At 39.0% G+C, this 12,520-nt stretch overlaps 2 protein-coding genes across 4 annotated transcripts in view; one reads left to right on the top strand and one right to left on the bottom strand.

The window, feature by feature from the left end:
* LOC127661108 (adenosine kinase-like) overlaps nucleotides 1-9,468 on the bottom strand; it is a 240,188-nt gene extending 230,720 nt beyond the window's left edge. Inside the window, exons 1-2 of one of the 2 annotated variants that reach the window (XM_052151681.1) lie at nucleotides 9,328-9,468; nucleotides 6,799-6,873 (exon numbers count right to left, since the gene is read on the bottom strand). In XM_052151681.1, coding sequence (XP_052007641.1) covers nucleotides 6,799-6,873; nucleotides 9,328-9,383 — 131 coding nt within the window. In that variant the 5' untranslated portion in view covers nucleotides 9,384-9,468. Of the gene's footprint in view, nucleotides 1-6,798; nucleotides 6,874-7,987; nucleotides 8,053-9,327 lie in introns of those variants that run through there. The other variant, XM_052151682.1, reaches the window with a different exon arrangement.
* Nucleotides 9,469-9,672: 204 nt separating this feature from the next.
* Nucleotides 9,673-12,520, top strand: part of ap3m1 (adaptor related protein complex 3 subunit mu 1) — an 11,119-nt gene continuing 8,271 nt past the window's right edge. The window contains exon 1 of one of the 2 annotated variants that reach the window (XM_052151679.1): nucleotides 9,673-9,755. The gene's annotated coding sequence lies outside the window, so the exon portion shown is untranslated. Of the gene's footprint in view, nucleotides 9,760-12,520 lie in introns of both variants that reach the window. The other variant, XM_052151678.1, reaches the window with a different exon arrangement.

Here is a 12,520-nt window from a genome sequence, read left to right as displayed (position 1 = left end):
TAAGGACAACAAAGTCAAGGTATTCGAGTATCTCTTCCTCTTTTCAGGAATTTTAGGAGTGAGTCGAAGTGGTTCTCTGATGTGATGCCACTTCTTGGATCTGTTATCAGGACTAGCCAATCCCTCTTTATGAACTCAGGTAACTTCTCTAATGGATTTAACTACAAGTGGGTTCTTGTAGTCACCTTCGATCACCTTTCGTGGCTGGTTCCCCCTTACAGCAGGAACTCTTTCCAGTTCCTTGACGATTTCCAAGGCGATTGCGGTTTTATTGCCATATCCATTCGTAAACACTCTAAATATGTCTTCAGCAGTATTGTATGTGGACAGTCTGAGATCTTTTGTAATTCTGTCATCCACACTATCCAGTAGCTGGATTTTTGTTTTACTTCAGCCGACCAGGTTGGCTCTCCTTGTTCTGAAGGCTTTCCCAATCACTTTTCCAATGATAGAAGTCTCTTTTGTTCCCACTGAACTTTGGTAAACTTGTTGGTTTAATTCTCACTATAGGCCTAATCTGAACAGCGGGTGCTACTGCATCTAGTGATGCACTCGCACAGTACCTCGTGGCTAGCGCGTCCTCCGCGACTCTCCGCGCCCTGGCAAACTCACCTTTTCTTGCTTCAAGTTCATTACTAGTCACTTTCAGCTTCCTTGCACGGCTTTCCAAGTCTTTCCTCTCAATCTCAGGGGTCCATTTCTCCCAATTTGATAAAGCTCCTCCTACTTCCTTGATAAGCCTTGTGAGAAAGTTTATTTGTACTTCATAGTTCTCATACCCATCACTTTCGACGAGTATGTTTGCTATGCGATCGCAGGCTTCCTCCGCCGCCAAGACTGCGGCTGACACCTCATTCTGACCATATCTTGACCAGAGATTATCCTGAACAATCTCCTTGACTTCCTCGAATTTCAAGTCACAATCCTCTGCTGTCCTCCTAAAGTCAGCTTCCTGCTGCACTAAAAGTGCTGCCTCTTTGCCAACATCTTGACCATTTTCCGCCTCAGCCAGCAGCCCAAACTTATAGTCATCGTTGGTCTCAAAGACTTTCCTCGCAATGGATGAGAGCTTCTCAAATTCTTCCTTGAGCTCTACCTCCACCAACCTGTGCACTTCTCTGCAGAGGAAGTTAGCGTCTGGTAAAACTGATCTTTGCAGAAGTTCTTTCTTTCTTAAGCTGCCCGATCGGCTTTCCAACCGCATCCTCAGCCATTTTGGATGATCCACTTAACACTTTCTTCATGTTAGCAGTCCTTCCGTGAACTTCACCAAACTCGATCCTCTCATACACTGTATGAGTCAAGCTACAATGCACTGCCACGAGTGTAAATGTCCACTGCTGCTACGCTGACTGTCAGAAGTGGTTATCAACTGTCGAGTTACCCAGGGAATTTTACACATCAGCATCTGCCTCAAACTCGAAAATGAGCATCAGTCATTCAAAAGGACACACGAAACAACTCCAAATGGACTTTCTACAACTTGTATTATTTTATCAACAGATTCCACAACAGTTTAAACAGTAGTCAGATCCAAGGTTCAGATTGTCCAATTAAACTCAGTTTCAATTAAAATCAGTGGTACACAAATCCAGTTAATCGCATCAGTTTGTTCATTTAGCTTTCTTCGTGAATTTGCTTGTTAAGTTGCTTTAACCACTTTGATGAATCTTTCTTACTTGTTAGCTTTTCTTAGCTTTTGTTGGATTTTATTAGCTTTTGTTAGATTTTGATAGGTTGATAACCTTAAAGAAACAAAAAATAAACACTAGCATTACTATTAACATTTACTTAAATATAGACAAAATACAAAGTAAATAAAATGTTCTTATGCACAACTGTCTCAACATTCACTTATTTCTAAGTCTAAGCATAATAAGCATAATACACATTGAGTTAAACTGAAACAATTTGTGCTCACAGTTCACTGTTACTTAGTGTAAACACACATGAACAATATGTACATTACCTCCAAATGTTTCATAATATGAGTCAATTAATTTCTAAATAGTCCATGATTGTCTTCAAATAGCACAGATTAGAGAAATAACCAACCCTTTCCCAACTAGAGTGTTTTGATCCTACCATCAGCGTCCCTGGGATGACCGTTCGCTGGTTGCGCTTTCCCCTTCTTTTAGTGTTCAACTCACATTAGTCTTTAAGCCCGAATGCTTCTCCACACAGAAGACACATGTGCCACTGGATATTTCTGCACTCAGTTTTCTCCTCTACTATGAGAGCTTTTACTTCCGTAAACTCTCCGCTGTTTCCGTTGCTGTTCGTCACTTCTCTCTACGTCACATTAATTAAGTGCATTTTATTTTTTTTATTTTTTTAAACAGTATTTTTTCCTTAAAACTGCATTTAACTTCACACACACACACACACACACACACACACACACACACACACACACACACACACACACACACAGTTGTGTTTCCATGTTTTATGGGGACTTTCCATAGACATAATGGTTTTTATACTCTACAAACTTTATATTCTATCCCCTAAACCTAACCCTACCCCTAAACCTAACCCTCACAGAAAACTTTCTGCATTTTTACATTTTCAAAAAACATAATTTAGAATGATTTATAAGCTGTTTTCCTCATGGGGACTGACAAAATGTCCCCACAAGGTCAAAAATTTCGGGTTTTACTATCCTTATGGGGACATTTGGTCCCCACAAAGTGATAAATACACGCGCGCTCTCTCTCTCACACACACACACACACACACACACACACACACACACAGCACGATTTGGGAAAAAAGTCACATTGCAATTATTGAGGTTAGTATTGCGATATAATAAACAAATGGTTTCATGAGTCAACTTACTTGGTTATCAAGGAAAATTTACAAATAGATTACTGATAATGTGGAAATGTGTATTTCTCAACTCAAACATACAAACTAGCAACAACAACAACAACAACAACAACTATAAATGCAGTGTTTTCAAATCAAAATATTTTTACAGAATTAAATAACATCTTTGCATTACTGCAAACTTGTTATTTTCTCAATATTACACCTAAATAAAATAGAACAATAAATAAGAGAATACACATTTTCACGAAAATAAGATTGTCCAAACAAACAGGGACATTTAAGCAGGATGTAACATGTATTTTGTATAAACGCTTTTGAAAAGGAAACTGGATATAAAAGTGTGGTTCACTCAATCAAACCAATAAAACTGTTGCTGTAGTACACATCGCGCTCAGATTGGGTCTCTTCCACGACTGGTTGAAGCAGCTCTGACCGCACAGAGAATGACAGTTTTGGAGTTTGAGCTTATTTACATGTCACGCTCCCGTATTATATTAACTTTAATTATTGATGAAATAAAGACATATCGCCAAACCGTGATCTGTGTTTCGGTGTTATTTTTTCTGGCCACCAGTTCAGTGTCGGTCTGCTCGGCATCTAGCTTCACCTGATTTCCATGCTGAAGACCGTAAAGTCACATGACATGACCACACGTGCCACTACCTAAACTGAGACTGACTGGTCATTTTTATTAGCGGAGTAGAAAATGGGCAAACAGCTCTGAGAATAGGCTGTCACATCCACACATGCACTTATTTATTTAATAAAAAACAACATTCTAATATTGGCAATGGTGTTTGAGCCCCACTTGTTTTCGTGAAACTGTCTGCTATAAAAACAGGTGCACAAACACCATTTTCACAGAATTTCTGACTGAGAACTAGGAGTGCGTCACTCGTACCTCAAGAACTCGGAGTCTTGTAGTGCGGCTAGCGTTCGCAATGTCTAATTCCCTTCGTCTCAGGGAACCGAGGTTACATACATAACAGAGACCTTCCCTTACAACTTAGTATACTTGACATTGTATAGGAACGCATATGGGTAACAGAATGCCATCACGCCACACTACACAACATAATTTCTCGTAGGACGGTGACCGACAGGAGTATGCCACAGTGAGTGATCATCCTGTTGGCCAGGAGGGGAGCATTCACAACAATATATGAACTATAGTCATATAATATGAATGATCTCCTTATGAACCCAGTTGGGAAGGGGGTTTACTTCTAATGAAAGTGCTTGTGACTTAGTCTTGCCTGCAAAATGGTGTTCAAGACTGAACATGTCAGTTCTGGCACATCTAGTGTGCCCCGTTCAGGGGCCACACATGCAGCTTCCTTAGCTGGGGCTGTGCATGCCAGATTGTGCCTTGTGCTTGAGAGAGCACATCCCTCCTCAGTAATATTTCGAGCTGTACAGCATCTCCATTTCCGGAAACCATGGCTGGTTGGGTCATTTCGGCACAACTAATAGAACTGTTTCCTTGTCCTCTCAGTCAGATTGAATTAAGCTAGAAATACAGCCGATAACTCTAGGCTGTTGATGTGCCCTGCTTCCTTCGCCCCTGTCCAGGTGCCGAAAGTCAGACATCCGTCGCACACCGCCGCCATAAACCCCAATGCTTACTGAAACAGCTCCAGTTGGAAGTGTTCTCCCCAGTTTAAACTGAGACAGTCAATGTAAAATGGCCTGAAAACACTTGCACGTGAGGTGCGCATGCCCGCTCCCAAAAAGGAGATTTGTTTGCTGGGGGAGAGCTCTTCGCTCAGTTCACATTGAGGCCCAAGCTGTTTAGATGCTGAAGCAGTAAGTCTCTGTGCTGGCATAACAAAATCTCTGAATGTGCCAGTAACAGCCAATCATCAAGGTAGTTCAACATGCGTACGCCGCTCAGTTCCAGAGGGGCGAGAACCGCATCGATGCACTTTGTGAATATGCAAAGAGCCAGAGACAGTCCAAAGGGCAGGACTTTGAATTGAAACGCTGTCCCCTCAAACAGGAATCTTAAAAACATCCCGTCATGTCCTACAATTTGGATATGCAAGACCGCATCCTTCAGATCTATCTACACAAACCAATCGTGTGGGTGTACATGCGATAAGATCCGTTTTGTAGTAATCATTTTGAATGGCCACTTTAGTAGTGTGCGATTTAAATGTCTCGGATCCAGGATTGGCCGAAGTCTGCCATCTGTCTTTGGAACAAGAAAATAACAGCTGTAAAACACTTTGTGTGCTTGAAAATTGGGCACAATCTCTATTGCGTTTTTAAGGATGAGATTGTGTATTTCGGCTCGTAACACTGACGGAAGACAGTACGCCATTGAAACGGGGTGGTCGGCGTGCAAATTGGATCGAATAAACCATGTTTGATCGTTTTTAGCAAGCATTCTGATATACCCGTTAGGGCTCGCCATGCGTCCGCGTAATAAGACGGAGGGCAGTTTGGTTTGCTCACTGTATGATATGATGCAGCGCTCACTATAGGGAAGCGGTTGCGCATAATGTGTGTGCTTTGAAAAGGAAAAGGGCTCTTTTTTGAGAATGTGTGAGCATTTCGTGCATTTGCAAAGAGTGCTGTATTCTTTTACGCACTTATTGCATTTTATTTGCATTTATTTGATGGCAAGACACAGAAACAACATTCACAAACAACATTGAGCGCTGGCTGGAAACAGAGCAAGGGCGAACCGGCTGTGATATACTGCTGTGGCATAATGTGTCTCATAGCCTGTGACTGCTGCTGAGTCTGGACATAACACTCAGTAAATGTATTCACAGAGTGAATGTCGCAATGCCAAGTGTACCGAGTCGTAAGGGAACTATCCAATAATTTGAAAGCTAGTCTTTTTAAAGCTTAAGTATGCAATTTCTGTAATACTAGCGCAATCGAACGGAATTGCAAAAATAAACATTGTTTTCAAAACAGCTTTCAGTATCTGGCCCCGTCCCACCCCCAACTCACACCATTGGTTGAGTCAATGTTATTATGTGTGTATACAAGTTAAATAATTAAATCAGGTATTTGGTTAGTCACTTGCTGGCGCAAACATCTTATCATCAAACAGGTAACTGACTAATCTCTTAACGCAACTTGGTAATCAATTCTCTGACTGCCCTGCAAACAGCAGGTCTTACAACAAACCAAATTGCTCAACACTTAGATGAAATCTAATGGAAATCATTACAGCCAAAGTCTGCCATGGGACCACCTTTTGAAAAAGTGGTTTTAGGATTACTCAACCTTGTTTGCAATAGTGCTGGGTGATATTTAAAAAGGAGCTGGAGTTTTTTACTAACTAATTAACTAAGAACACTATTCTCTCTCTTCAATTATTCAATTATGCAGCTTCAATTATTTTGCTTTCAGTGCTTAAACTGGCCTGGTATAAGACACCTCTCAGCCTACTTAAAATTCAGGACAATTAAGGTCACATACTTTACTAAAAACAACTGTACAGTGAAACCCCTGTAAGCATGCCATCTCCCGGTCATGGTAAGGCAGGGACGCACATGGCAAATCGGGCACTGCCAGTGTGTTGGAGGTTATGTAACGCACGGCGTGAGTGGGCAGAGGGGTATTGTTTTATTATTACTGCTCTCCCTAAAAGTAGGCCTACATGTCAAACAGGAGATTTTCGTGGCACATGCCACCTCCTTACAGAACAATAGCACTTGGACTTGCAATCTAAAAGAGATTTTGCAATGAAGCAAGGGTCCTAAAAGCGCTAGGCTTTTAAACTCTCACATCTAACATGGTGTTTTTTCCAAGAACATATGGTGGGTTGAACAGAACAGGTTTTAGTTTACACCTCAACCAAAGCAAAACACGGAATCAGACACACAGCACACACTGATACAAAAACATAACAGACAGCACAAACCACAATGAAACATTCAAGTATTCCAAGTTATCCAACAGATGCAAATCTAATTGATTGTAAAGAATCATGTGACTTACTTGTCTAGAAAATCTTTGTCCACCACAGCACAGATGTCAAGCAAGGGATTTCCCATCCCAAAAAGGGCATTTTGACTGTAGGAGGAGAAACACATGCTATCAGTTAAACAATTTAGAGTACTTCACAAATGTAATAACAGATGCAAGCAATATTACACACAAAAATAAACAAGCCAAAATCCATTGTGATTCACTTGCATGATGCATCTTCTAAAGAAAATAGGGACATTTCTTAAACCAAGGAGCCTTACTATTTATTTTTTGTTTTCACCAGAAATTCTAAAAATGTGCATAACTCCAGCAACTCAAGCATTTTTTCTGGAGGGCTTTACTCAACAGATATTCTGCATGAACAAAAATGCATGGCTCAATCAAGCAAATAACTAATTTAATCTTTGATGGATATGACTATCAGATGAGGAATCACACAGAATTTGTTAAAGCTTCATGCTAAGCTTTATGCTATCACAAATGTGTTAATGTCTAGTTTAAACCATTTAAGAAAGCATTAAGACAGTCACAACAGCTCACAAACTAAGCATTAGAGGACATGAGTGAGTGAGTGACCGACCGACCGTTCATTCACCCTGGTTAAAACATGTGGTAAAGACACTTAAAAATAGAAGTTGGAATAAAATTACTCCTTTTTCATGTCTTTAAATAAAATATATTGAATGGTGATTTTTTTTTATTTTATTGTTTTTAATAAGAGTAATTTTAAACATTAGTGGGAATAAGACATGATTTTTCCAACACCAAAGAACAGCCAACAAAAGTCTTCTAATTTATCTCCACACTCCTACTACATTCAAAGACAGTTCTGTTTGGTGGAAAACACTGGCAGGAAACTGGTGAACAAGCCCAGATGTGTCAGCATGAGTGTTTGTACATTAAGGAGCGCTCTAAAAAAAAAAAGATGTTTCAAAAGATAGATGTTCAATGTACAAAGAAATCAGTGAATAAATTGATTTCTGCCAAGTGAAACGTTAAAAACATTACACATCAGTATGTGTCTAATTGGCAAAACATAAACACCATCATGTGCTGTAACCTTTCATCACCCAATAAAAGCGAAACGTAACCAATATATTTTACAAATGCATGTTATTTGAATTAAGAAAAAATTATACTCTCCATCGAAGGCCTCAAATAGCTTAATAGGTTCCTGATAATACGGTTGTAGCCCTACCTGGCTGCAGGCATAAGGATGGCTTGAGGTGATGCTGACTGGAGTGAACCGACAGCAAATTGTGGTCTGCATGTACTGCTGCTAATTTTTTCAGTGAGACACAATTACCCAACCGCTGATTGGCTGAACGAGCATTAGCCTCTATGCTGATTGGCTGAAAGAACAACGAGAGGGGGCACCGAGTACTTACAGGGCTAATAAATATGGGGGCGCCAAAAGTAAAATAAAGCGCGTTTTACGTACTTTTGCTAGAATAAATGTAAATAATGCAAAATAAATAGTTACAATGTCTGCCTTTGATTGATTCTTAATAAATATACAAAATTCAAACTAAATGTAGTTTAAATATTAATACAATTAAATATACATCTAGAATTACATTTACAAATATCCAGCTACCAGGTAATAATGTATGACAGTTTACTTGTGTGCAACAAGTAGTCACCCAATCCACACCAAAAAAAATATGTATGGTTGTGAAAAAGCTGCATTTTATATCACTGACTAAAAAAACAGATTTGACACACATACCAACCGGAAAGTGACCTACTACACACTAAACAACGGTCATAAAATGCTTTATAACGTAAACAAATACCAATAATTGTATTGTTTGAGAATGCACGCATACATGTAGTATGTGTAGATGTTAATTAAAACGTTAGCACTGAGAACTTACGGCGGCTCTCTGTGCTTCAGGGCACCTTGTACACGCGACCAACTGCACAACAAAAGACAAGTGGAGCTGGATTTACACCGGCGGGACGCACGCCAAAGGTCGATATATAATACTCTAGGGCAGCATCTGTTCAACAACATTAGTCATACAGCAACACGAAGACTTGTCCATTTATAAAGGTTAAATTAAAGTGAGTGCGACAACACTCTGGATACTGTTCACTCCAAAGAAAGTCTGCATGATCACGAGTTTGCGATTTTGGATTTGCAGCATAACTGACAAATGCATAATGGCATTCCTCCAGAGAGCAAGAACTTGGCATGGCACTATTATAGGCGATGGCAAACTGGAAGCATTATCTACCTCAACAACCAACATTTGTAGCAGGTCATGATTACATCTAAATTAAATCAGCTGCAGGGCATGCATCAGTATTGCTCATAGTTAATGGGAAAATGCATGAGACGCTCCTTTCCAATACGACAACAATGTGCTTTTGAGAAATATCAGAGAGTTAGCAGTATATGAACAAGCAGACCTCTGACATAAAAGTGCTTGCGCACACAAACACCATGTTTAATAAATCACTATAATTATCAATCTCGACTCTCTCCTCTAAGTCCATCCTACATGGCTCAACCAGTGCTGATGTTAACTGTACCTGAGTTTTTTTTCCTCGAGTTTAATCTTCTTGGCTTTAGGTTCACCGGACGCCATGCTGTAATGATAGAGTTTTATCTTTCACACACTGTCCAGACACCTTGCTGAGCGAATGGAGCGCCTGGCGCCGCCGAGAGAAACATTTACCACAGACATTTAGATGCCCTTATGTATTGCCTGAGCAAAATTCATTTCTGAGCCTAATATAAACTTCAATTTAGCACATTATTCCAGAAAATATATACTTTTTTATTACTTTACATTACACGTTATCTATTAATACTCAATTCTGTTTCGTGTCTACTTTAGTTGACATTTGAGTCAGGCATTTATTTAGACGCATGGACTAGGAATGAGGACTGACACATCTGCCACATTTGCAAGGAAGGAACAGTTTCTGCTGAAAAACATTCGTCAAGACGCTTGTCCGTAGGTAAGTTTTATTTAGAAATAAGTTTGAAATCGGTTTAGTCTTAGACAATTGACCGACTGGGTGTGTTCGACAGGAATTTTTTACTCCAAATAATCGGTAGATATTGAAGATCCTGCAAGTTGCAACTTCACTTTCAGCAAACACAACTTTTAGGCTTAGCGGTTTTGATTTTTAGTGTTTTCTGACACATTCGTAGTTTTGTTCATTATCACACAGTCCAAACCTTCAAAGTTCTTGTTGTTTGGTTGTAGATAGCAGGTACTAGCTAGTAAATTACTTAAAACTAATGTTAAATAAATATTATGTTACCATTTTTAAGTATTTATTAGTAGTTGCATATATCGTAAATGGGCATTAAAAGGAAAGTTCACCCTAAATAAATGAAAATTGTCATTAGTTCCTCTCCTAATGTAGTTCCAACCCCGTATTACTATTTTCTTCTGCGAAACTTTGTTATACAGAATGACAGCGTCAGTCAATGTATTGAAAAAAATATGCAATGAAAGTTAATGGTGACTGAGACAAATTAACAACTGCCTAATAGAGGTCGACCGATACCGATAACTAAGGTGGTGGTGAAGGCCGAAAACTGATTAATTGGCCGATAGTTTTTAAAATCGATTAATAGAATGTTACAACATTTTTTAGTCAGCACATTCATAGAGGCCAGAGTACAAAATGAATAAAATCCCAGATGTCGTTTATTTTTCAACCAAAATCCCATTAATAGTCAGAAAAAAGAAGATTGTATGCATTACGTGGAACTTTTAACATTAAACAAGCCTGAAACACACTCTCCATTATTTTGAAATAATGCAGACTTTGCTCCTTTACAATGCTTTATATTTTATATTTACCAAATTAAGCTTTTTATACCCTATCTATTATTTTATTCACAATAAATGAAGTTGGAGACAGGATGTATGAGCAGACGAAGGATGTTTCCATATTGTCACATTTTTCTTTGTATACCCCTTCGATTTAGAAAATGTAATTATCAGAGGAACATGAAGAAATATTTATATTAGGGCTGTCGATTTAACGCGATTTAATTTTACAAAAAATAACGCGTTAAAAAAAATGTACGCAATTAATTGCAACGCTTTCCTGAGAAATACCTGAGTAATGTAAGCTTGTAGTACCACCTGTTTACTCCAGAGGGCAGTAAGTGAAACTTCGGCTGCATGAGCAACACACAGTTATACAGTTAAGAAAACACTTAGACAACAACACAAGCATACGTTACGTTCTTGCATTCAAAACACTTGAAGGAGCACAAATGCGAACTAAGGGATCTCAAGATATGTTTAGAGATTGAGTATTAAACTATATTTAACTTGACACAGTGACCTAAACATTTTATTTTTATGACACAACACACCCGAGACGTGACACAAGTGTGTCTGACGCAGGTCGTATGGTCTTTACCTCACAAATATTTAATTATCAACAAGGTTAAGGAGGTGTCCTTTAAACTGTTACACCGTTTTTACCCAGTCAATCTTTATTTAAGAAACATGCTCCCTGAAATGGATGCACTTTGCACCTTCTCTAATGCTGTAGATTAATCTGCCCCTCACCTTTTTTGGGAATGTGTCCACGCTGTAGTATTTTGGAGAAAACTTTGTTTGTTTGTACGTACCTCTATTTTAACTAGTTTTACTATGCTTTATAAAGACGTTTTATTTGGTTTCTACAGTTTTGATAACTTAAGGTAATCTTTTCTGATTAATCTGTTTATTTTTTGTCTAATAAAGCCCCTATTTGCACTTTTTTGTAAAGACTTGAAATATTATTTAAATACTCTTTTTACCTCCAAAGCATTGAAAAGCATTGCACTATGTAATGAATATAATGTCTTGGCATTATTGTAAAATATATCTGTAGTATTGTGTACTATGTATACCCCAGGCTTGTTTCTAAAAAAAATTAAATAAATGTCTGACGCAGGTGTACATTGATGGGTCCTTAAACAAGCCCTCATGATAAATCTCGAACTGATTGACAAATTCACTTGCGAAATTGATTGCTGTGAACTGTGTGCCAATGATTGGATTATGTTCAATAATATGGTAGTAAACAATACATTGTTGTCACAAACACTGCGAGCGCCTCCCCCTCCAGTCATCGGAGATCTGATTCTCCGGAGTATTGACCGCTTAGACTACATTTCCCATAAGCCCGCATACCTAGGTCTGATTACTCCACAGCTTTTCCCTGTTTCCCACGCTCTATTTAAACTACCCAGTTCAGTCACTCCTTGCGAAGTCTTGTTTGCTCCGGCGACACTACCAAGCAAGTTACTCTCTGTTTCACTTTGCCAGTTATTCTGTGTACCGTTCCAGCCTGTTAGTTAGACCCTGTCAGTTTGCTGCCTGCCTTGTTTACCTCTTGCCTGTTCTAGGGTTGGGCGATGTCCCCTAAATTGGCAGTTGACGATGTTGACAGTAAAACATCACGATGGACGATGATATCGTCGGGGGGGAGAAACTCTTCTTTCTTCCACTTAAGAAGAGTTGTGCACTTTTAAGCACTTTTTATTTTAATATATCTCTTTACATAGATATTTTTTTTTTTACTGAAAAACTATAATTTTGTTATTTTACTAGCCCAACTAATTAGTAGCCTACTCATCCGGGCTTTTTAATATATTGCGCCTAAGAAAAAAAAGTCGTCTTTGGGCATCCTTCTTGCGAAGAGAGCAGTCACAGCCACGCTCACTGATGAGCAAAAGGTCGAGGCAGAAATGACCATGTACCTG

This window comes from Xyrauchen texanus, chromosome 20, assembly GCF_025860055.1.
Source record: "Xyrauchen texanus isolate HMW12.3.18 chromosome 20, RBS_HiC_50CHRs, whole genome shotgun sequence".
In the NCBI taxonomy this organism is placed as follows: domain Eukaryota; kingdom Metazoa; phylum Chordata; class Actinopteri; order Cypriniformes; family Catostomidae; genus Xyrauchen; species Xyrauchen texanus.
The sequence above is the reverse complement of the archived record's forward strand: the minus strand, read 5'-3'. Positions and strand labels throughout refer to the sequence as shown.